The sequence below is a fragment of the Polyodon spathula genome, chromosome 14 (assembly GCF_017654505.1).
Source record: "Polyodon spathula isolate WHYD16114869_AA chromosome 14, ASM1765450v1, whole genome shotgun sequence".
Classification (NCBI taxonomy): Eukaryota; Metazoa; Chordata; class Actinopteri; order Acipenseriformes; family Polyodontidae; genus Polyodon; species Polyodon spathula.
In genome coordinates this window covers 4,336,085-4,362,857 of record NC_054547.1, presented here as the reverse complement: position 1 = coordinate 4,362,857, position 26,773 = coordinate 4,336,085, and the positions used below count along the sequence as shown (strand labels likewise).

The window sequence follows — 26,773 nt, the reverse complement described above, 5'->3', positions numbered from 1 at the left end:
AGCCGTACACCATAAACTGTCCACAGCTTCTGAAAGTGCTTTTTCCCATTTTAAATTATTATGATGCTTCCTATCGTCATTTGCTATAACTGCTCAAGTCAAAACCAAGATGAAAATTCCCTTTCCTTTTTATGTGTGCATCTAAACTGAAAGTGCTAAATGGACAGAATCAATGTTCTATACAGTACAGTATTACTATAATTTACATTATACATTTAATTTAACTGTCACTACACTGTGAACACAATCACTGCCAATTATTCATGCCTAGCCTACTGTATAAGTTTTGGAATGCATTTGACTAAATCTTTCACTTACTATGTGCATTTTACACGATTGTGAGCACCCTCTGTATGTGCATCTAATTATTAGGGTTTTTTGGTAAGGAATTATATAAAATGAGCAACAACACTACTTCTCACCCATTCTTCTTCTTCTTCTTCTTCTTCTTCTTCTTCTTCTTCTTCTTCTTCTTCTTCTTCTTCTTCTTCTTCTTCTATAGAATAAAGGAGAAATTATATGTGAAAAGAAAAGGACATTTAAAAACATGTATGAATCATATGGTAGATACACATTTGGCAGGGAAATAGAATTTTTAAATGAAGGAGCCATGCTATTCCAGGAACCCTGCCATATTCAGAGCATATTTGATGTACACTACAATGTGTTGATTACTAAATGTGGGAAAATATGGAAACACTTACTGTATATGTATATGCTACTTCTCAAATTGAAGTTTTAATTTGAGCCCAATCAAGTTTGGTAACACATGTCATTAGTATACCCTACCATACAGACACCATCAAAGAATGCTATTCATCTCAGAATTCAGTATTTTTAAAATGTGGATTTAGCTATGACCATCAGGTCAGTCTTATCTTTGTATCATGGTTACCTTTGTTTAAAGACACTTTTAAAAACGTTACTGTAATATGTGCTGGAGAAATTTAATTGTAGATTATTTTTCATTTTTTTATTACTTTATAAGTAGGTCACTACTTACTACAGTTCTAGTAACCATGGTAATATGTCTGTATGCTTTACAAAACATGTGCCCCATTAAAATTTAGTGAGCAGATATACTGACATGTAACAACATCGGACTGCTGCCCTGTTTAATTAACTTTTTAATTGTACAACACAGAAATTAAGATTGATTGCCTAGTTATGTGAACTGAATATTAGGATAACCACAGCCTGCCAATATATAATCTGCAGTTTTGTTGCAAATGTTGCAAAATAAATGTGGTGAATATGAACCTACAAAACAAACAGACTTGCAGCCCATGGCATAAATATATCTACATGTTCATTTGGTATATTAAGAGAGGCACACAATTAAAGAGTGTTCATTACAATTGTAAATTCCTGCTCCAGGGCTCATAGCCCGGTGCTAGATTACATGAGGTCTATGTTCATGGACAGCATTTTCACGTCTGATTGAAAGTCCAGTGCAGTTAATTAATTTCATTAGGAAGTGAAGTCATCTTCTAACAGGAATTAATATTTGGGGCTTCATGTTGCTAATTCATTTCCAGATTTAATTAGCTGGGAGAAGAAATGTTGCTCGGGCAAGAGGACTTTTTAATTATCAGCCTGGATAAATTTGAAAATGTTGATGCCTAGGGGTTGAGTTAATTAAAACCTGCATTATTTTAACTTTAATTAGCTCCCATCTTTGTTTTGCTTCGCCATATGGCCATGTCCTGTAGTCAAATTTAGTTAATTAAGCTAATTAAGCTAATCATTTTAATTACTCAAGACAATGTGATTGGATAGAGGATGACTACAAGTTTATGGCCAAGTACTTCTTTTTCATTAACTTGAAGGGACAGTGTTATTTCTGATTGCGCCTGGCTTTCAGAACAGCGCAGTTCAGGGATGTGACAGCCTTAGAGATATTAAGGCAAAAGCCTAATTGCATTCCTTGATAAAAAAGAAAATGTCACTAACACAACTCTTTTAAAGAGGAGAATAATTTATATCAGCATACTGGAAGTTCTGTTGTGGTTAGGGCATTTGGGCATTCTTTTTGTGATAAAAACCACAGTGGAAACTCGCTCCTGTAAAATAGATGCTGATCTAGTTTATTCATTCAGTGTATGAATGCTATGAACCCCTTTACCATACTTAAAAAAACTTAAGCAGATTTTTTGTTATTGTATTTTTGTTATTGCATTTTTGTATTATTTTACCTTCTGTTACCCATAATGATGACATATTAATAGTCGTAAAATATGATGACAGCAGTGTCCAATAGAAAAGGCCTGTCAGTGCCAGTTTGAGTCAAATGAACAAGACAATATATACAGTATGTATTTATGAAGGTTTAAAATATATATTTGGTACACTCTTAAAATACTGATTATAGCAGCAATAATCCATGCTTGTCCATTCTCCCTAAACTGGGAAATTAGTTGTTTGCACTATAGAGTTATCACATATGCAGCAGACATATTTATAAGAACACATTGTCTTTTTAAGAACTCAGCCACCTAGTCCCTTTCTCTTTCCATCAATGGACAGAGACTCAGATCACTTTTAGACTCAATCTTACATTAGGAACCTTCAAGTTTAATTTGTCCCTGTGGCACCTAGAAACCTATTAGTGGCAAAACAGGCATGCTGAAAAATAACCTTTTCCCACTGGGTTGAAAAATGCCTCAGTGTGGAGCACTGGCAATACATGTATTGGTCAGTTAAGCCCCGGACATTGCTTTAAATGGACCTCATTGCTGAAAACCAAGCCCTAATAGGATCTAATGGATTGAGCAGTAGTTCTAACCCTTGTAAATGACAAAGACTCAAAGTCATGCTTTATGCCATTTTGGATACCAGCCTGATTGACATATGCAAGTCTAAATGAAATAACATAATATGGCATGGAAGCATTATGTTCATTGGGTTTTATTTTTGTTAATAGATTGTGGTATTCAGACCACCCTACTTTGGTAATAATGTTTGGAATGGCATTGGCCAGAACTTTCTTTCCTGATTGGTAAGGCTGGCTTGACATTTGGTCACGTATTTTTCCCACTCTTAAAGCTGCAGTCTCCCTTATCTTGTGTTTACTCCTGTCTTCCACAGTACCATTATGTATACTCGTCTGATCAGAAACAGTGCATGTGCTGTGGCATGATTTTCTACCAATCACTTACCATTTTAGCTGCCTTAGTCCTACCATTGCCCCTTAAAGTCTATACCTGTATATCCAACTCACAGTTATCCGTCACAACCAGTCATAATGGCAAGGAACTGACACCAGCAGAGTGAAGCTCTGTTCAGATGCCTGTTGATTTCATTTAACTAGCACTTTAACTTCCAGCCGTGGGTGATTGATATCTGAGTGTAGACTGCTCCATTGCATTGTCGTGCCATTGTACTTCCACAGAAGATCATATTTTCCATGACAGCAGCATTCGTCATCTTTGTACTGTGCTCCTGTGCAATTAACTGGACAATAATGATACACCTTGCTCGTGCAACCTCTATCAGCACACGCCACAGCATGTGCATGCAGGGATGCAGCTGGTAAATTAAGGCTAATTAAGTTTCATGCCTTTCATCTCTGAAATATAACATTTTGTTTGCCGGTCTCAACCTATAACCCCCAGTTAACATTAGTCCATATCGCAAAAATACCACATCATTTGGCAATATTATTCAGCACAGTTGTTAGTCTCTGCTTGAGAGAGGCCCGAGACTGAATTGCAGGGGTTTTCATGCATGACTGCACTGTATGTGCATTCTCAGAGAAGCTCGTGCTGTCTGCATTTGGCTCTGACATGTGTATGGAATTCACAAGCACTGAAAATTCAAATTCAAATACAACCACTGCTTCTTTCGTCACTTCACATGAATCAATTTCTGTTTCGGCCATTATGAATCCAAACCAAGCAGATACAGACATGGGACCGTACCCCCTCTAACAACAGCTTGGTAGAAGCCAGTTTAATAGATTAGTTGACAGCAGGGTAGTGAAGCCCATAGGCCTGTGATGGAAAATCTCAGGCAGAGATCCACCACTATGGCTGCAAGCTCACTAAGAAATTAGGCACAATGGTTATCAAGATGTTCTCATAATTCTTTTTTAGAATTCATAATTATAGCTGTTTACTAGCTTGCAGTGAAGATAGTACCTGCAAGATTACAGGGGGGGGGGGGGTGGGGGCAGGGTTGCGGAGTCCAGTGACCCTACAGTAAAAATGTAAAACCCCCTATTCCTATTGTTTATACTGTATATATATATATATATATAATATATAATATATATATATATATATATATACTATATATATATGCAGTATATTATTAGCACGACACACCGACACTAGTGAAACCAGAAGCCCTGAATCTGTATATCACAACTGCTGGCCCGGGTGGTATGGATGGAGCAGATCTGATAAGTATGTAGGTCCTGAAGTGCTTTAAAGGTCAACAACAGAATTTTGAAAGTGATACGGAAACGAATAGGAAGCCAATGCAGCCATACACCATAAACACAAGCTTTTCCTTTTTTAACTATAGCATAGGGAAGCCCTCCATACCCAATAATGGTTCTGTGGAAACGATTAGGACATATTAAACTTAAATCACTGGAATTTGGAAGAGAAAGAAGCTGTGAGCTACACATATAAAGGTCTCTTCTGATTTTGAACTGCCTGGACTGGTAATTAATTATGTGCAATGGTCACTCTGGATTAACATGGCAATTTTATTGAAGAGGCCCCTTTTACCAGGGGCATGCAATGTTACCTGCCTAATTGGGGGTTTAAGACATGTTACTGTTAAAGAAACATAGTTCTAGATTGGATTGGGCTGCCATGATTAAAACCAAATGTAACCATTATTGATTAAAAAGTAATTTGGTCTTACATGCAACCTTAACTGAAGTGAATTGTTTAATCAGGCCGCAAGGCTGACACTGCAATAGCAAGTGCTGTTCCCCACTCAATCTCAACGTCAATGCCTCTTTTTAAGAAAAAAAAAAAGAAGTTGTGAAGGTTACTATTGTGAGCTGTTTTAACAAACACTATCAAACTACATCCTGAAGGATACAGAGTTAATGGACTAGCAAGCCGACCTCTGTCTTTCACAAAATCTGTGCATTTTAATACAGCACACAAAATAAATTCTATGTAATAAATATAACACGTTATTGGAAGTTAGAAAATGATCTTGACATGGCAGCTCTATTTACTGCGTAGTTACTCAGTAAATGCATTTTTTACACATATTTAATACATATATTATATGAAATGTATTCTTGGTATTATGTTATTGCACATAACATACAGGCCCAGTCGTTACATTATAACCACTTCATGTTATACTTTCCAAGAAGACCTATAAAAGTCATGGTATTTTTGCAGCTTTACCACCCTTTCCCCATTGGTATACTGTGCATTCCCTGTTGCTTACCGTGGTTTGCTGTGTTTATTGATATTCTTTACCATAAGTCACATCTCTTTACAATGCTCACTTGTGCTTTGCTATGCTTTATTATACATTGCTATGTTTTTTACTATGGGAAACTTTTACAAGGGGTTCATCATCAGACCTTTTGATAGCATTCTTTAATTTGCTTAAAGGTTTTAATATGGCAGACTGACTCTGTTGGTGCAGTATAAATATACTATATATACTACATTAGGATTACTAGAGAGTTTCATGTAACATATCCTCTTAACCCTAAAGAGCTCTTTGAACAGTTGTACAGAGGTCAGATGTAAGCCAGTTATTTCATAGCAGAAGGGGATTTATTTCATGCACCTGTTCATTTTATTGTAGAAGAATTTACCCCAGCATTACTTAACCAGACTTGACCTGGCTTTCAATCTTTATTCCCTTCCTGCACGTCATGATTAATAATAAGTTGCCCAATAAAACCTCAGTCCCTTGTTCTTCAAACAAACAGGCAGGTTATATTTAATTGGCAGTTGACTCTAAAGCCAAATAATAGGAAAGTTGTATAACTATTGTAAACTATTTAGGATGTTTTTGTTATATGAAACCTATAGTATAACTATGAATCATATAGTAATCTTATTATAGTAGGGAATCAACTGTGATATGTGAATTACATTTACTGTAAATAATTCATAAATAAATGTACTGTAAGAATAACATTAATTAAAAAAAGAGTAATAATCTGATCAGGTACTTCAGTTCGAGATCAGATAAAATGCTTGTCTAGAGCTCAGTGAGCCTACATTTCTATAAACTGAACTCAGGACATGAAGATGCTGCCACACATTACTGTATGGCTTCTTATCCCCAAATCAACGCTTTACGAGACACTCTTGTGTTTCCAATCTTAGGTCTTTAGTCACTGTAACATCACTAGTGGAGCACCTGTGATACCTGTCCAGTCAGCTAATCCAAAGTTTCTGAAGTGTAGTCTGTTTTTCCAGCTATGACGCTTGATTGTATAACTACCTTTTTTGTAACCGTTCCCTAATGAAATTTACCACCATCAAAGCATGAGAAAACATCTGGACGCCATCAAGAAATCTGTCCAGGGTCACGTTTGAAATCGAAGTTGTGATTAACACTCCTGGCAGGTTTCTGTGGAGGAGGTGAGTGTGTGTGTATGGGGGAGGGGGGGAGCGGGGTTAGGGGTTGGATGGAGTGGACAGGAGACCCTAAACAGCTCTCCTTTATATATATTTGCAGAGATAGTACTACTCAAAGATAGACACTTGCTGAGATAGGCCAGCTGCTTCATGATTTATTGTTGTTTAATGTTGAGATCTTCAAAGACTTAAAAATCATTAGTATATAAAACAATAAAATAGGTTCACTCAGACACCTGCTCTCTGCACATTAGCATTTGAAGAGAAGAGTCAAAAAAAGATCTTGCAGGCTTATTAATAGGTAATGAGTTTTTTTGTTTGTTTTTTTTTAACTTTTATAAGGTTTTTTTATATTAAGGCAGACTAAAAGGGTAAAAAAAGCATTAGTAGGGATATTAATGCATTTACTGCTCAGTGCTTAGTTCTCATATTTCTAGGCAATTATTTTTTTTTGTTGGTATACATGCTTATACCATTAGTTGTGTTTACTAATGCAATTTTGCTGTGATCACGCTGCATGAAACAGCATTGAACATTTGTTTTATTTAAGAGGAACTTGCCTGGCAAAGTAGGTTTTTCAATTAATGCAAGGATGTAATTGGTATTCATTCAAAAGTAAATATCTTAATTTGAAAGGAACTCATTTGCATTCCACACAATAATATGCTCAACCACTAAACAGACTGAGCATGCGTTCTGTGCCTGATGTCTTGAGACGGGAAGTTTCTGGGTTTAATAAGGTCAATGAAATTGTATGTCTTTTTGGTTTTCTGTTCATTTTGCTGTTGTTTTACACTCATTGCCTGTGCTGTTAATGCCTATGCTTGCTCATTCTGACCTTCCTTTACAGCCACCAAACTACTACTCAACAAGGACGCTTTAATCTGCTTTAATAACAGCTCTTAAACTTTCAGTGTAACATGAAGTGGCTACAATCTAATGGCTGCGCCTGTATCTCAAGTGGAATGAGATAACAGGCCCTCAACGTAATCCCAAGAATGCATTTAATATAATGTGCAGGTATAAATTCTGGTTAATATAGACAAACCAAAACTGCTGTCCAGTTTCTAACCCAAGAATCAAATGAACATGTTCAAGTTTGGACTGCACCTGCTAGACACTAAAACTTTTTCATTTTCCTGATTAATAACCATTAAAACTAAACTTGAATAGGCCTGCATTGCTCATCAGCTGTATTGCTGCTGTTATTGATTAAGGTGCAATTAAGGTATGGACCAACAAAGCCCACAGCTGTGTTGTTCAAATATAAAGTGTGATATCCTGTGAAAGTGGGACCTTTATAGCCATGTGCTGCTCACGCTGTTAGAGATGAGCCTCAGCTTGGGATCACAAATCTCAGGCTTGGCCGATCTTAACACTTCCAAGTCTATCTTGAATTATTTTTTTATTTTTTTATTTTTTTACAAACCAAAAGGTTCTTGGCAAATGGCATCAGAGCAGGTTTGCAATCATTTCCAAGCCAAGCCTAAGCTGTTGATAAACTTGCCCAAAACAAACTTGAGTCCTGCCAGTGAGACTTTTATGAAATGCTGGTTGGCCCCAGCTCAACTCTTACATTATCTGGCCAGGACTGGCAGAGAACCCAACCAAATTGTTACTCCTATACTTGCTCGTTACACCTCAGCATGGGTAAATCATTCACTCCAGTTAACTGGTTTTAACTTTTAACTCAGCTAAACGTTTAACCACCAATAATGAACCAAAATAGCCCAAATTCCAGGAAATGCAAGTCGTGTGCTTTAACGTGATTTCCCAGGTGTTATTTTCATTCTTTCTTTCTTTTTTAAATTCACATTATTGCCAGTTTACATTTAAATTGCCTTTCTCATGATCAGATCCTCTCCACAACACAACAGGGAATCTTAGATGTCTGATGTAGTGTAGGGCATGTCAGTCTTTAGATACTCTTGCACTAAGAACAATGGAGACCCAAAGTGGAATCATTCACTGTTGCTGGGCATTATACTATGAGTCTAATTGCTATATACTATGAGTCTAATTGCTATATACTATGAGTCTAATTGCTAGTGCTATTAAGTAGCTATATAAAGAGTGTGAAAACCAAAGAAAACAAATGCTCTGAAACACTTTAACGAGTCCAGCAAATGGGGCACAAACTGTGAAACGTTGTTCTTTGGAGGACTGTATACCCGTTGTTCATAGTGTCCTAATGTGATCTAAGGAAATGGCTGGAGGCACAGGGTGTCATATAAACACTAAAGGATGGTAACACTCAATAGCCATACTGTGTTTTAAAATTAAGAAGCCATAACTTGAACAAGACATGTGAAGATGTAAGAAAGATTTAAGTAATTCTAGCTGGGAGATGTATTTTCGGCTTCAAAGATCAAACAGCAGGCATTTGTTTTGTAATTGGCCCGTGGGAGAAAGAGGGACACAGATGACATGTAAATACCATACAGCTCTGGCCAAAAGTTTTGTATCACCCAGCATTTTAGGACTTAGACATAATAAAAAATAAAAAATAAACTATATGAACACCATTTAGATCTTTTATTTAACATCATGTAATAAAAAAAAAAAAAAAAAAATATTATCGCAAAAGTCTACTGGAAGCCCTAATAGTAGTACAGTATTTCATGTTAGATTTCGAAATCTAGGTAAAGCGGTATGTAATTCAATATGTTTCATTTGACTTGCAGGTTTCATACGACTTTATGAAGCAAAATGTGTTAATTCTATTAGGTGATGCAAAACTTTTGGCCGTAGCTGTTCATCTCTTCCTTTTTCCATTGCCCATCTTGGTTATGACCCCGGACTAGGCATGTAGGCATTCAGGAAGAGGTGGGAGTGACACCTGTCACCTGACTTCCAAGAGGAAGGACCAGATACTCCCTCCACTGCTTAGAACCCCATTGTACTGAAACACAGCTGAGCTCTGGGGGCCCCAGCCAAGTCTCCTATAGTTTAACCTCACTTCATTGTTGAGTGTCTATCGATCACTATGTACTGTATTTTTGGGTCATTTCGTAGTTAATGTGAAGAGTAAAAAGGCTAAAATTCTTTAAATGTATTTCACTGAATACATCAGAGTCAAACAGTACATCTGCTATTCAAAATGACCTTTCTTATCTTATATTTGTTATATTTCCATGGGAACCCTAGTTGAATAAGTGCAGTACATGCACAGTGCACTATCCTTGCAGGTGACCTGTCCTTTCATATCCAGCCGTTGTTCTCTCTTCACTGGTATAATATAATATATATCTTTTGTAAATCTCGAGAGGACATTGCCCAGAAGCAGGATCTATATAATGTGCAGGAGGTGTAGTTATTACTCAGCAAAGCTGATCAAGTGGGTATCTGTGACAGTGCGGCACATCGACCAGCTGCAATCCTGTGGTTTGCAATGTCTCTCTTTTCCTCCAAAACAACACCCACACAAAACAATTCCCCCGGATGAGTGGAAGTATGTGGCGTATTGATGAGCCCCTACACTGAGAGGTTGAAAATACTGCCAGCAAAAAAAAAACACACAATAACGTCACAGGACAGGAAAATTGTCTCTTAACACTACTTACATGTGCCTTCACATTACAGGTAATGGGACAGATTATACTACATTACACTCTAGGGCAAGCAAGACTGAGGATAATTACCAGCCCAATATTGTGTGTGTCCCATGTTTTGTTACCCAATACTATGACGAGCAACATGGTATTATAGTAAAGATGCTGTTGAATTTTTTTTTTTTCCAAGTGGCTCTTTACTATGATAGTATTCACTTACGCTATGCTAATGCAGCAGCAACAGCTGACAGAATGTTAACAGATATGGCAGCACTGCATTATCACCAAGGAACCAATCCTGTTATATATCTCTACAACTGTGCTAAGATTAGTAATCATAGCATGTAAGCTGTGTCACTAGAAAGGCAGGCCGTTTGGGGAAGGTAGGCGGTTTAGTGTACAGTAAAACAAGAACCTATTGTCCTATTTCACACCTCTTCATTTGGTATAATAGTCTAAATGTCACTTGTTTCCAGTTCTGCATTTGCTGCAATGCTTCATGGAAGCAGCCCTAAGTAGGGAAGGGGCCCTAATATAAACGGGCTCAAACTGACTGAGGCAGACTGTTTAACTCGCTCTGAGAAGATTCAAACCAGACAAAGCTAAAATGATTAGGCAGAGTTCCTGACTATGTCTTTGGTTGTACCTGGGTTCCTTCCACACATTTTCATTCATAAATGGTTTTGGTTTGGTGGTGGTGTGTGATGAGGGTTGGGGCCTATTCATTTTATCTTTTTTTTAAATCCTATTATAGTTCCAAAATTCACATTTGGAGGCTTGGTAAATAATTGAGCGCCAGAAGCCAGGAGTGTGCTTGAGCACCACCAATATGGAAGCTCAATTTCTATGCACAAGCCCATGAACAGGAATGCCATTAGGCTGGTTCATTTTGAAAACATTAGTGACAGTGATACTGCTGTGGAAGCCTTCAGATTTCATTTCAGGAAACACAGGCCTCACTAGACAAAGTTTTATTGGTTTATTTGTTTTTCCTGATCTGCTTGTTAGTTGTGGTTGGTAAGCTACAAATATTTGCACTGAACTAACTTCCACTGAACTGCCTATTCTCACAATCAATCTGTACTTTCTAAACAGACATTACTCATCTAGCACGGTAAACTCTACTTGCATCCTATCAGAGGGTGGACAAAATACAGAACATTTGCGCTTACACTGGCTGATTAATACTTTACACAAGTGCTACGCCTCCTGGAAAGGATTTTCAGTCATGGTGGGCAAGACAGCAGAGCTGAAAGTGTTTTTCTGGAAGGCTTGTAGTTGGATCTCAGTTGGCAGGTTCTTCTGTATCCAAGACTGCACACTAAAAGCCTTCCTCATTCTATTCAAGTCGTGTGACAATATGAAAGAAAGAATGCTCAATCCTGGCAATCTAGCATACTCCAGACAGGTACAGGTAGATTAAGAGAAAAGTGTAGAAGAAACAGGACCCAGAACTATTCAGAATGATTGCAAACATCAAATAACAAACAAGAGTAATAAGTAATGTAAAAGAGCTAACACCTCTCACCTCCCACGCCCTGATTTTGTTCCATCTGCCAAATATTAACTTTATATTAAGGATTAAGAGAAACACTGTTACCAAAGCTGTGTGTCTATCTAGTAAAAATTAAGGGACTTGCTAGCAAACAGATGTCAGCCTCCAACGCTCTCAATCCTTTAGTTTTCCAGAGTGTGAAATGCATCACGTTAAGTGATTAAAAGGAACTCCACTATACAGAACTCGTTATCACCTTTTAGAGGAATCAAACCTTTGTTCAAGGTTGCTGTAAAGGTAGAAGTGATTTTACATGGCTTATCTTCCTCTCAGTTTGTGTTTTCTTTTTGGGGAGGGTTGCATTTAAAAAAATAAAAAGGAAAAAGGACTTTTAAAAAAGCTTAAAGGTGCAAGGACCTGTTAGCTAGCTTTTAGCTTCTAATTTCTTGTTAAATTACCTTTCATGGGTATTTGCTACATAGTAGAAAAAAACCTGCAAATGTAAGTGTTCCCATTAACTACCCATCCATATCACTGTGTCCCCATTACTGAGCCCCTATTGTGTGATTTGAAATGGTTCTAGGTTTTAGAAAGTGTTTCCCTTTAAGCAGACATGCAATTTAAGTATGTTCTATTGTAGTTTCTTATCTCCATTAGTGCTTCTCCAGTTTAGCACATCAAAGCAAGGACCCTGTCACTTGCATGTGGATTATGCTAACTTGAATGACATTTGTAATCTTATAGGTCTGAAACTAAAGACATGCTTTCAAAGCTTAGGAGAATGCATGACAAAAAAAATAGTTCATTAGGATCATATTTACAAATAGTTGCAAATTCTAACGTTGCAAAATAAAGCATCAGTGGGCGTAGTGCTTAATGGGGTTGTGCCCATTGTGATGTGTGATGTTTGAAGCACAAATTATACTGTGCTTTAGCTGTTGTTTTGTGTTGTATAAGCTAAGGAAACAAACAGACCCCAAAATGTACATTCATACATAAATGATACAGCAGCGCTTGATTAAACACGTAAGAGGATACTTAGAAGCTGAGCAAAATATCTGCTTTGTTGTTTGAAAAACAGAAAAGAGATCTGTGCAATGAAACTTAAAGCCTCTTATTAGGCTTAGAGGAAAGTCTACTGAAATTGAAGCATTTTTAACTGCTTCAGTGCTAATTAAGTTTCACGAATGCTTTCTTATATGCACCACTGGATTACAGGAGTCTATGGATAAAGCCAATTGAGAAGGTCTGCCAATCAAAATTCTTAACATAATCCTGCATACAAGTCTGTAAACTTTACTGCTAGAGGTGTATAAAGGCCATGAAAGTGGATAGCTGTCTTTGACCAGCTGAGACCACAGTGCAAAGCCAGTCACCTAGAAACAGTTTAATAAGGCCTGGTCTCTTGTAGGCCGAAGCAAAGGTCTATGTGTTACTACCTCACAGTATTCATCTTCCAGATTGTAACAAACGCTGGGACTTCTAATTCATTGTTTTAATTAAAAAAAAAAAAAAAAAAAAAAATACTGTCACTTCAAAAGTGTATGTAAGACAAGACTGTGGCTGAAAGAAAAAAAATATATATAATAACATCATACTTTTTAATAGTAACACAAATAGTAATACTGTTTTCTTAAAGTTTTTGTTACTGACTAAAATTTAAAACTACTGCCTAAAATTTATTTAAATATATAATTATATATATATATATATATATATATATATTATATATTATATATATATATATATTAAAATGGCTTCTCATATTAGATTTGTCACACAGAGGATGTGTAAAGCCTTCAAATATGTTATTCATAAGCATTTCTATGCACTTATGCTTTATGATAAATGGGCCACAATAAAATAAATGTCTTTACATGATGAATTCATGTTGACAAAGCATGTAAAAATGTATGAGTGTGGGTTGTGTCCTGAAATGGCCTTAGCCTTTACAATATCAATATTAAAATCGTGCTTAGATATACGACTCATAAAACTTTAAGAAGCTTTTCTGTTTTATTGAATCATACTTCAAGTACATGAATAAAATAACTATTGTGTATTGAAGGAGCACTAAAAGCGGTGCTGACAGCAATGCACGTCCCATTAGAGGTGAGGGTCAAGGGCAACCACTGCCAGCGGTATGTGAACGTCCTTACAAAATTCACCTCAATCCTGACCTGAAAAACCAACCCTGCCATTCATTCAGAGACTGCCAAACTGTGCTGCCTGAACGACCCTCGGCAGAGGCGTTAAATAAGATCACCAGACTTGTTTTGCCAAATAAAAGGCAACTTGTGTATCAATCCACCCACACCCCACTATAAAAAAAAAATAAAAAATAAGCGACACTGCACTGCAGTGTTCCTGCATTCGACATTGTAAGTTGATGAACACAAAGTATAACCATTACCTTCTTGGTCAATATAAAGGGCTGTGAAATGCCAGGGGGATGGGGGTGGGGGCTTAGGTCGGCCAGGGTGTGCTCAGCTCACCGCGCACCAGCGACCCCTGAGGTCTGGCCAGGCGCCTGCGGGCTTGCCTGTAAGCTGCGTTCTCCTCCGACGCTGTAGCTCTGAGGTGGCTGCACGGTGAGCCTGCAGTGTGAAAAGAAGTTGTCGGCTGATGGCACATGCTTCGGAGGACAGCGTGTGTTCGTCTTCGCCGCTCCAGAGTCATTGCTGAGCCTAAAAATAATTGGCTATTCCAAAATTGGGGAGAAAATGATAAAGCAAATTGGTAACTACTAAATTAAAAAAAAATAATAATAATAATTAAAAAACCTGACAGCTCCATCAATGTATGGCTTAAACTACTAAAAAATAAATAATAACAAAACAACATTTGGTGGTTAATCAAAGCACCACACTTTCTAAAAAGCAACTGTATAGAAAAAGAAAAATAACAAACACGCAAATGAAATGCGCACTTGTATAATGTAATCATTGTGCAGCAATTGTGAGGGGTTTTACATTAAAACTGTGCTTAATTTTCTCATATTTTTGTATTACTTAAATACATCACACTAGAGCAAATGTCTCTGAAAATATCACAAATAGATTTATTTTTCATTCAGCATGTATAGGTTGTTGAAAATCTCTACATTTTATCTACTATATGCTTCAGATTTGCGCTGTGGAGGGTGTTTATGGGTTGGGGGTAGGGCGAGAAGGGGTAGCAACAATGGGACAATAAAAACACTTGCATGCATACATACATGGCATTTTACAGAGTTACACCAAAAGTGTTTATGATAGATTTCCACAAAAGCCACAGATCTCTTTATCCCACAGTCTATTGTTTTTTTTTTTTTTTTCAAAATGAAACATTTCTTTTACAACACTTAAGATATACTAAGAGCAAACAGAAGGTTGTAAAGAAGGTAGAGTAAAGGGTATAAAACTGTGGTCATCGCCCTGCTAATTGTTAACGGAGGAACAATGCAGATTGGAAAAGCTGCTCTTAATTAGCTTCATTTGTCTTTTTTTTTTTCCCCTTCAGGATGTTTTTTTTTTTCTTTTAAAATTCTCATTTTCCCTACACACAGTCTCCCATTAGTCCAGGTTCATGGAGTCCTTCATGTTCCTCCTCAGTCATGTGAACGCAGGAACGGACTCGAGAAGAGGGCAGTCAAGAGTAAAAAAGGGAAATACAATGGCATGGGGTGCTGGAGGTGGCATAGACACCGGCCGGAAAGGTGACTCGCTGCAGAACCAGAGTGACAGCCCACCGGGGACGACGGGCCAGGTCTGACATGAAGACACGCATCCTGCTGCTTGCTGGCACGGCTCCATTCCTTTTAGCAGACCTGGGAAAATTTTTTTAAAAAACCACACAAAACGTAAGACCAGATGGTTAAATTGAGAAAGGAGACGTTATAAAATTCAGCACTACCTTTTTGTTTACTTACATAGTCTAATGAAACTACCTTGCTGCAGTAACGGAAATAAATCTCTATACAACACAGTGAGGGAAGCTTGATAACTGTCAACCCCATGCACAATAACCAATGGTAAAAGGAACGCTGCAGAGGCGAGTTTGAAGTTTGTAGATTTTTCTTTCTAGGCACTAACTTCTTCATTAATTGATGTAATAATTTAAATATGTTTCCCTTAAAAGTTCAAATCAGTATTTTGGAAATGCTGTAAATGTACCCCTCAATAAGTGACATTGAATGACACATCATGCATACAGGTAAAAAGAAAAAAACTGGATCTCATTACCTGAGCATTAAGCACAAAGAAAAAATGCAGGTTTTTTTTTTTTTAACATTCCTTTTTTCTTTAGTATTCTATAGTTCTTTTTACCCTTTCCTCAAATTACTAAAAGCTCAAAGTCTATTAGTAATTGCAAACCCCCCACTTTCAGGCTAATTAAAGTGACTGCAGCTCTGTGGTTTAATTCCCCAGAGTTGGCGCTCAGTGTGAAAAAGGTAATTTGTCTGTCCTGAACAAAGAGATTAGGCAGCAGCCAGAGAAACCTACTCAATAAATGAGTGTCAAATGTGTCCTCCACTGTGGACACAGACAGCACCAATTATGTCACCGTGAAATTTGACATAATAAAAACAATGAAAGAATAGGACCCCTCATATCGACACAGGTAGGATTTCTCTGCTATAGATCCATCATATTACTCATTTGCCAGATTTACCAGGATGTTTAAAAACCACTGAAGTACTGTAACTGAATTAGATAGTCACTTCTTTTATAGAACTGGGTAATGATGATGACTGATGCCATCGCCTTAAAATAAGTTATTCGATTCTCAAATGCTGCATGGACTTCTTTTTTTATATTAGGAATTAAGCTACTTAATTATATTCCACAAAAGTCACTGAATATTATTATGTTAGGCAGCATAATAAATGATAAATATATGAAGGCTTTCAGGATAAAAATGACAGTAATTGATGTTAAACAATTCCATCCCAACAATAATTAAAGCATTGCACCCTATATTTGATTGCATTTTAACATTAATAATTCAGCAGTTTGCACTACATTAGATGTTCCCATATAAATAAGCAATGAGATCTTTCATATTCACTACACCAAGTATAATGGGAACGGAACACTGGTTTAAAACAGGCACATTTAAAAATGTAATATCATAAAGCAAAGACTTTCAAACTGAATGTTAAACACTGTTTACATACAGAACACACCTCAATATCCAATACCTGTCCAATGAGTGAATTCTAGAACGGAATTCCTGTCATTCTGACCTGAAAGGCAGTCTGTCAGAATTAAACACATGGTACATCAAGTCTTATTTAAACTTCAGATGTGTTTTATATACCTGTTAACATTTTCTGCATTCTTCCAAGACTGGAAATGTGTGCAATTATACAGAACAAGGGCCATCACTAACCCAACAGACTGAAGCCTATAACAGGACGATGTAATTGACCGAAATGCGTTGTAAAAATTGCAAATATTCAAAACTGCATTTATTCCAACTTTCAGATAGTTATTTTCTATAATCCTTACCTGAAAAAATAAAATAAATGAAGATTGAGATTCTGAATCCTATATTCTGACACACCTAGTTTATACAATTGCAATACAATTTCGAGTTAAACGCTGTTATGTATGATGCCCCCAACATTAATAAAGTTCCTATTGTAAATCTATAAAGAATTACCAAGTGATGTGTGCGTGCTTTGTTTCACTGCAACAGCTCAGTGGTGTGCGATTGCCTCGGTTAATGATGAAAAAGTCAAACATGCAATCAGGAATGACGGAAAAATCTATCGTCAATCTGAAATTAAAATGAATCTTTGGTCAATAAGTTTTAATATCCATGCAAGTGGTGCTGTAGAGAGTAAATGAATCAATGTCATCAATACGTAATCGGTATGAAATATGATGTGAAAACAATTACGTGGACTCCATACATTCTCTCTTTCTTTCTGGTCCAGGCTTGCATTTGCAGTCTTTTCATTTTAATGTTGACAGTAATTGTTACAAATTCGTTTCTGCAGTTACAAAATTGCACTTGTCTGCCTGGCTAAGACCTAAGTATGTTGTAACACTTTTTGTTCCATTTAAGGCAGGTAGTGTCTGCAGTTCATAAGCTTTCTAGCAAGAAATAAAATAATCCACCATTAAAACACTAAATACTTGGGTTTGCGCAGAGTGAAGAAGGTATTTGGGCATTATGTTTAACGCTCGTTTAAAAATTACTTTAATGATTTCCCTAACAAAGAATGATGGAAATATCCGAATAACAGAATGACCTTCACTGGACTAAGAAACTCTCTTTAAAATGAGGGTAAACAGAATAGATTTTGCATTGTACAGTTGCACTGCAAGGTACAATTCTAATTCTTTCACCAGATAGATCAATCCCCTTATATATTTATAACAAGCATTCTCAATGACAAAAAAAAAAAAAAGACCTGTCAGTTCAGAAAATAAATAAATAAATAATAAAAATCTCTTTACACCGCAGATCAAGATCACAGGATCATCCGAGGCTAACTTGCAGCTGACTCCTGATACAATGTGAAATTAACCCCCGTCACCCAGCATTGTTTTGGCTTCCAAGGTCTCGGCGCTGTAATGAAGCATGCAAATATACCTTTTGGTCTGGCAGTAGAGGGTTAGTCTGAAGCGAATTCAAGTGGCCGTTAATGATAGCTGTGGGTCTGTCGTGTTCACAGAACAAACTGCCATTGATGTAGTGGAACCTATCTCCCGGGACCAGCCGATTCCGGCAGGAAGAACATGTGAAACACTGTCCAGAGGAAAACAAAGAAACATCATAACAGGCCCCAGAAGACCACAGTGTGTCAAGACACATTAACCACTGCTTTATAAAAAGGACTGTACGCCTGGTGCTGTATTAGCAATTCATTTGTAAGCAAGCTTGTACAACTTTTCACAGTTTACATTTCCCATTGAAATAAGTTAACATGTCAATTGGCATAAAAAGGTCTCTAGTGAAGATTCTTGCAGTGGATACTTTTCCCCCGTGTACCTCAAGGTTTAAGGTGTTAGTGTACTGATGCAATCTCATCATCAATAACTAATAATAAAATAAAAAACAAACAAACATATGTTTACCTTGAGATGATAGACATTGCCTTGTGCCCTCATAACCAACTCGCTTGCTGGAATAGACTGTCCACACGCACTGCAGGCTCCACTGTTTCCAAATAATCTGAAATAATAATTAAAACAAAACGAGAATTTATTACTGAGCGAAATACTGCATGACAATCGTTCACTTGCATAAAATGGAACAGAAAAAAACAACTGACATTTTGCCCCCCTTTTATTGTGTTTGTGTTTAAAAAAAAAATGACAAAAATGCACTTGACAATGACATGCCCCATCAATCAATACACGGCTTGGGAGGGTCTTTTTATATCAGCTGGGTAATGTGATTGGACAAAAAATTAGAAACACGTTCAGTAGGGCGTAGGGCAACAATAGGATGCCAGGATGTCACAGATAGAATGTGACAAGTCTGATAGTTGCTTTCTTTTCTTTTGGAGGGACACACAACCATCTCTCTAATTTATTCAGAGAAACTGGGGGTGAAAATGTCCAGTGAAGCCTATTATCCAGAATGACCTTTGGAGTCATCACTTTCCTTGTGGAACATCAATAACTGTGCATTCACGGATAAGGAAGCATCTGCCAACCAAGCACCTGCTTTTAGACAGGTGGCCCATTGTGGCTGAATCTGACTTGCAATAGCTTTTTATTTTGCAGGATACATGTCAGCGATGCCATGTGCAATAAATAAATATGTACTAATTAGTTATGTGATGGACAGTCTATTTACATAAAAGTGTGTTCTACATACTGAAGCCTTTTCCATGATTTTGTTCAAACCTGTACATTCATAACTGGCTTTTGCTAAATCATTTTAATCCAAAGCTTTGCATGAAGCAATAACATTACTGCAGTCCAGGATCTCTATTACTTTTAAGACAACACAGTTGATTATTGTCTTGTACGATTACAGCACAAAACAAAAGCAGCTCTCCAATTTAAAATCTTGAACTTTATGAAAATACATACAGTTCACGTCCCCAGGCTCTGACATCGAAATTAAGTATTGCCTTTAACATACATGTTGCATCCTAATCATAACCTGAAACAGAAGTAATCAGAGAGTTAAGAGGCTTTGATTGTACATCTAAGGAGACATCATGCTTTTGCTATTAGAACCGCAGCAAAACCTCCATCCGAGCACAGTTTCCATTAGAAACACTGCGCTATCCAGGTTGATATATAATGTGCATGGGTTAACCTTTTCAATCATGGTGTCAACACTTTAGATTTGCCTCCGCTCATCTCTTTCATCCTAACCTCCTCTCTCCCTCTTGATAATGAAATGCTTGCTCCAGCTTCCCTCTATCTGCCTCTGAGTCCACAATTTAGATTACTTCATCTCTGCTAGCAACAAACTGAATGAAATTTCGATTTGAGCAGAAAGTAATTTACTGGGATCTGGACCCATTTGTCATCATATCTCACTGGGTGTTTGCTCTATCACTGCAGTTTTCCTATGCAATCAAATAAGACCGCAACATCTGACATGAAAACGGCAGGGGGGGGGGGGCAAATATACACACACATTTAAAGCTAGACGTTTGTTTCAGGAACGCACCCTGATTATTTTTAAAAGCTATTGCAAAGAAGCAATCAATGTTATGCGCTATAAACTAAGCATGATAATTTAGCAGGGTTCAGTGTTCCATTAAAGAGCTGCAACTATAGAAAAGAAAAGCCTGTATTCCGTGGAAAAAAAAAACAAAAAAAACACAACAGGACTGATGCGATGTCTCTTACTGATGCATCCATATTATACACTGCTTTCTGTAGGCCTAAAATGTGCTTGAGTACTTTATAATGATACTGTAATAACGAACATGCTAACCCTGACTCTGCTTAAACAAGAAAGAAAACAATAATATTATATTCACTTCTGAATTAATACTGCATTCGATTTCAGCAAAAATACAATTTAGTTCAGCCTGCAATAAATATATATACACCTTTAAAAATGTGCTTGGCGCTTGTGCTTCTAAAATAGGCTTGAGTTTTCAGGTCCTGACCTTGCAGAGGAGGCTAGTCATGTTCAAAGTACTAATTTGCCGTCTCTTCTTTATTGAAAATAGCCTCTAAGTTGTTATTAAATGTATCGACAGAACGGCAGAGAGTAGTAAAACTGCCCCCCTAAGATGGCTTTTAATAGGAAGCCTGAGAAACAAATTTTGCTGCAGCATCGATTTGAAGAGTTCAATCAAAACTCCATTTCAAAACTAATTAGTTTGAGATCCACGACACATCGACACGTTGTTGCAGAATTAGAAGGGCCACTGAAAGGAGAAAGCTGTGCTTTAGGAGCTAACCTGCAGGTGGAACGGGTTTAAATTGAAACGCTGGGTAGGTTATTTTTAAGGTGGAAGATACCACCAAGATTCAGCACTCGTTTTAAAACCATTCAGGACGTCTAACCCAAATACATATGTGTTTTATCTTAATGCTAGGAAATGGAATATTGCCGATTAACCCCTGAAGCATTTAGCCTAGCTTAAAAAAAAAAAAAAAAACCCACTCACAGCAAAAAGGACATTCATGAACGCTATAATAGGTACCAGCAGAAAATCAGTTAAAACCTTTAAAGCCTTTCAGTGTAATGGACATCCTATGAATCTGCTGAACGATATGTAGGTTAATGCACTGTCGCTTGCTAAAAAGGACAATTACATGTGCTCACGGTCGTGCCCCTTTCTTAAGTGCATATAATTTGCACCACCAGATATTATATACCGAAGTTTATCTTCGTGATCAGGCTTAACCCTTTGTGTTGCACAGAATCACAAGATATTGTTTGGTCTGTATTATTAGGATGTGGAGTGGTTTTTCCCCCCTTCTCCTTTTACACTAAAAAAAAAAACAATTTTATCCCAAAAGACTGAGGCTAAAGTAATAACATCGCAGGCTTTAGTGATTTAGGCGCATTGGGTTATACTCTGGATACGTTAAAGCACTAAATAAATTGAAATGCATTATCAATGAAGAAACAGTTCTCTTTTGCTTGGCCTCAGCTGGTCTCTCATTTGCTGGACATCTAGTTTTTAAACCGCCATGTACCTTACAACACAAGGATACAGATTAGTGTGCACAATTTTACATGGATAAAGTTTAAAGGTGATTCACGTTACCGATGTAGACACACAATGACATTGAATAACGATGTTCCAGTTAGTCGTGGTCACTTCACGCCAGTTTTATATTTATTTATTCCCTGCTTTTTTTTTTCTGTATGCTTTGTGTTAATGATCTGACCAGGGGATTGTCCGGGAGAGTATTTGACTTAAAAGGCTTGAGGCTTTAGGTGGTCAATTAAGTTGCCATCAGCCTCAGTCTGGCGGTTTTCCCTTGAACTCTTGCATTGGTGAAGAGATACCCCAGGTCAGCCTAATTAAAGCCTGGGGACTCTTTAATTACGATGGCAGGATTGGTTTCAGTTTCTCATCTTTGCATTCTAGGTTGCAGGTCGTTTATATTTCAGCTGTTAGACTACACCATCAATCGCTAACACTGGGAGGTTCCTTAAATGGAGGTTTAAAAAAAACAAACTCAAAAAGAATCTTAAGGTAGCATACAAGTTTCTGAAGGTTAAAAGACAAATCACTAACTTCTGAATATTAAAACACGTGAGCAATGTTAGTATGTGTGCAGGGCTTTCTTGACAAGGTAAATACACATTTCCTTATTACATAAATGATTTCTGTACAGGCTGCAAATTACAGTTTTTTGTTTGTCAACGACAAACTTCAAATGGTCGTCTACGTTTATATTTTGTTACAAATATGCATGCTGTACCTTTAACAACAGCGCTAAATATAGTACAAAAGTAATACACTAATGATGTCTGCAAAATAGTCCAGTAGAGATGCTTCTGTACAACAGGAGCCAAAGCACCTTAAAAGCACTAGGAGATATTGATACTTAAGGGGGGGGGGGGGGGGGGGGCTTTGCATAATGGCAAGTACTGCATTAGAGAAAGCGAGGGAGAGAGAGAAGAAAAATCAGCCAAATTACGCTTGGTTAATTCAGAGTAACAGATCTGGCCCCAAGTGAATTGAAGGCCTTGAATTAATTCTGTTATGACAAATCAAGATAAACGTTTCCCCTAAATTGCATGCGATTTAATTAATTTTTGAAATCCTGTTTTTTCCTAGCTAATAGTTCACATGCTCCTGTGCTGTCATAGTGCTTGAGTAGGCAGACTTCAAAGTGATATTAAATAACCAACTATTAGATTTACCTAGCACGTTCTATTGGAAAAGTGCCATTTAATTACCTAGCCTATTCAATTAAAGGGACCGCATTTCTTGAATCTTGCAGTCAGCTCATTATTACTTGCAAAATGAACTCCCTTGCTCTGTGCCTCTTACAGTCTGCAAGGAGATTATAATTTAACTAAAAATTCAGTGATAAAATGCCAACGCACTTTCCACATGTAATATTTACTGGTTACGTTTAAGGTTTCGTTTATATGCATGGGTTTGTGTTTCGAGTTTTTTAAATAGTTTTAATAGAAATGCAGTGGTTTGCTATGCAGTCAATTTCTACAGGTGCTACAGGAACACAGGACAGAAACATACAGGGCAGACTCTTGAAATTACTAAAGTAAAAAGTACCAATTGCAGCAGTGTATTCTTGAAATGATAAACTTATAAAATTCACATGTCCCATATAATAAACACAAAGCAATGGCTCGTATTACACTCTCTATCCTTGATGTTCCCGAAATAAAATCCTTACATAAGCGCTCACCATTTGTTGATTAATAAAAGGCACTGCTGTGTTTTTTTTACACTACTCTGGCAATTTAACAGCCCACTAAAAATCGGGACACTGTGTCTTTAAAACGCAGAGGTGAATGGTCCTGTAATAATCCTCTCCCTCCCTCCTTCCCTCTAAAAAGCCAATTCTGTTAATTAAATGTTTTGTTTGCGATGAGGCTCTCATTCATTTCGGACACGTCATTCCGACCAGATCTGAGCTGGGGACCAGATCTCATTAGATAAAACCCATCAGGACTAAAAGAAAATGGAGGAGCCTCTAATTAAAGCTTTTAATTGTGTGGACTCACTGTCAGGCAGCTTTATCTAGGCTTGGATCTTGTCTCTGAACCTTGTTGAAGTTTCATTCTCCCACCAACTGCACTCTTAATACAAGAAGAAAGGTGTATCCACTTTTCCTCCAAATTCTAATTAGGTTGTAGACCCATTACTGATGAAGCACACAACTGACAATCTGCTTGGAGAGGTGCACTTACCCTTTTAAAAGTGCAGCCCCTACAAGGTGACCTGATTGCAGGTTTTATGTTAGCTCCACTTGCTGTTGATGGCACATAAAATGCATATACCATTTAAATAAAAAACAATGTACTGCCCTGTTTTTTAACATTAGCATCCTGTGGGTAAAAGGTTGAAAATATACAGTAGGCATATATAACCAGCAGAATGTCAATTATTTCAGTGTACCCCCAAGTAGACAAGGAAGGGAAAATAGGTAATTATTATTCTCTTGTTTTTCCAATAGTGTTTTTTTTTTTTTTAATTACAGTTTAAGAAGAAACAGATTATTTAACATTTCATTCTGCTGCACTCATTATTTCTTAAGTGCATGCTGAAATACAGGGCATTCTTGGATACATATTATATACAGGGCTTCTGATTTTCGGTTTTAACTGATAATAGTGCTGCTGGATAATGTCCCGCCTTGCTGACTTGTATCTATCATGGATTCGTTCTGAATACATTAAACCCGCCCCAACTACTGAGTGACAGCACATTCCAACATTTCTATTGGAAACTCTGCTTCTGAGATTTAAAATGAGATTACAATCAGGAATGGAGGCTTGTTAGTTGGATTTAAAAGCTGTATTATAGTTAAGATACAGAGGATTTAAAACGGAATTGTGGCGAAATGTAAAAAAATGCCTACACACAAAAACCAAAAGAAGAATGTGCCAGTGACCATAGGGACTTCGTTGTGGAAGACAACAAAGGAAAGAAGGTACTTTTGACAGAAAAAAAAATGCTCAAGCATTTTGGAAAGTAACAGAAAACTATAATTTCATACAGTTTATCAAAAATGAAAGCCCAGAAAAAAAAAATGATTTACATAAAACTCGAAAATAACTAAAAATAACCACCAAAAAATACAATTAATAAAAAACAAAAAAACAGCAGCCCTAATTTTACAGTATATACATTACTTTGCTGTTTTCTTCCGGGGGGGGGGGGGGGGGGGGGGGGGGGGGGGTTGTTTTTATTGTTAATTTAGTTTTTCCACTTAGTGAAATTAGTTATGTCACTTTTAAAAAAGTTAGTGTGGTCCAGATTCCATTTAGTTGATTGAAGCTGCACCCAAGTGAAAGAAGTCATCAGAATAACTAAATGCCCTATTACTTCATCGTTTTCTACTAATGAGGTCGATAGTATACAGCTCTGAAAACAGAGAAATTTCACCCTTACTATCTTTCTAATACTTGTTAGAAGGGATTAATAGTAACCTATACACCCTTCACACTTATAAAAAGATGGCTGAAAGTTTTAAATTAAAAAATGAAAGCAACTTCACCCTCTGTCCTGTCTGTGTGGCTGCAGATCTTCTCCTTCTTAATGCATTCCCTTCCTGCTAATGGTGTAATGTCAAAAATTCTGTCCTTCTCTATAAGGGACTTGCATTTAAATGATAACACTGATTGATATAAAAAGCATACAGTATCTAGAAACTTTATGAAAGGAAACCCATGATCCTTTAAAATGCAAAATGCTACACTAATGAGTTTGGGAGGTTATTTTGCACTGGCATTATGACCATAAACTCAGAGGCACCTTATTTTTCCAGTCTTCTCACACACACACACACAAGTTATCACAGCTGCTTCAGTATCTTTTCCTGAGGTGTACATGGAAGTACTTAGACACCTACTGCTGTGGGGTCCATACAAAACTTTGAAAAATATGACCTGGAATGGCCCTTGAAGTAGTTCAATGCATAAAGACTATGCAGCTGCCTCCTATCACAGATTGTCACTAAAGGATAAAGAGTGCCTCTCATCTACAATGGACAATGAGCCTTACATTAAAAGGATACAAATCTACAGCACTGGGTGGATATTTCACCGTACCATCAGCTATCCCATATTACACTGTTCAGTTTTCTTTGATTGGATGCATATGTAGATCTAGCATAGGGGGTATAAAACTACAGCTTGAGCTATTCATTTTGGTTATTTCTAGAAGGGTCCTTTTGTATTGTATTTAGCATTGGGAAAGGTTATAGTTTACAGACTCCTCAAGTTACAGGCATAGAATCTTTTCAAATTAAACACGCCACTGTATGACGTGACCAAAACGAAAAAAAAAATTTTTTTTTTTTTTAAATTGTATTAATTCTTTTACCTGATATAGTCGTTTCTACAAAGGATCATGCCGCTTTTGGTGTAGCAGGACGTGCCAATCTCTCCCAGCTGTGCCTGGCAGCAGGAGCATTTGAGACAGCGGCTGTGCCAGTAGCTGTCCATGGCGTAGAGGAGAAAGCGGTCTGTGATCTTGCCCCCGCAGCCTGCGCACCTTTTCCAAGAGAGGGACCCCGCACCCACTGGGGGTGGCTGGGAGCTGCTGCCTGGGTTCACCATGGTCTCTGTTCAAGAAGAACAAGGAACATGTATTATCTGACGACAAGCTTGTTACAGTAGTGTAGATATCGCATGAATCTCTCCCCGGGAAGCAAGCTGTCAATCAACTGTATACTACATGCTTGATCATAACTTTGAAGTTGCCACCAACTTGTATGAATTAATTATATAAAAAGGTATGTGGTATTTATTTATTTTATTTTATTTTTAACATACTTGTTTTAAAATCTGTTGTTTTGCTGACCAGCCCAACTGAGGCACGTTGTATTACTTAATAAATCACAAAACTGCAAGTATTCAGAGAAATAAAAAAAGATATATAGTTACATAATATGAAAGAGCGCCCAGTTGCATCATCAGAATACACCTCATAACCATCTGGAAAATGCAAAGGGTTTTTTTTTGTTTTGTTTTGTTTTTTTCTGGTGTCTGCAGTTTACCTAGCTTCAACCTAATGTTGCCTG

At 37.2% G+C, this 26,773-nt stretch overlaps 1 protein-coding gene across 1 annotated transcript; it reads right to left on the bottom strand.

The window, feature by feature from the left end:
* Window positions 1-14,660: 14,660 nt before the first annotated feature.
* Window positions 14,661-26,314, bottom strand: LOC121327210 (LIM domain transcription factor LMO4). Its single transcript, XM_041271095.1, has 4 exons — window positions 26,074-26,314; window positions 18,692-18,788; window positions 18,207-18,362; window positions 14,661-15,429 (listed from the first exon to the last, which is right to left on the bottom strand). Exons 1-4 carry the CDS (start codon window positions 26,307-26,309, stop codon window positions 15,421-15,423), a joined length of 498 nt encoding a protein of 165 aa, XP_041127029.1. The 5' UTR covers window positions 26,310-26,314; the 3' UTR covers window positions 14,661-15,420.
* Window positions 26,315-26,773: the final 459 nt, after the last annotated feature.

Coding starts and splice junctions, on each gene's coding strand:
- LOC121327210 (XM_041271095.1), bottom strand. CDS start 26,309: ATGGTGAACCCAGGCAGCAGCTCCCAGCCACCCCCAGTGGGTGCGGGG. Junction 18,789..26,073: donor TGTAGAAACGACTATATCAG/GTAAAAGAATTA, acceptor TTATTATTTCAG/ATTATTTGGAAACAGTGGAG. Junction 18,363..18,691: donor GCAATGTCTATCATCTCAAG/GTAAACATATGT, acceptor TCCTCTGGACAG/TGTTTCACATGTTCTTCCTG.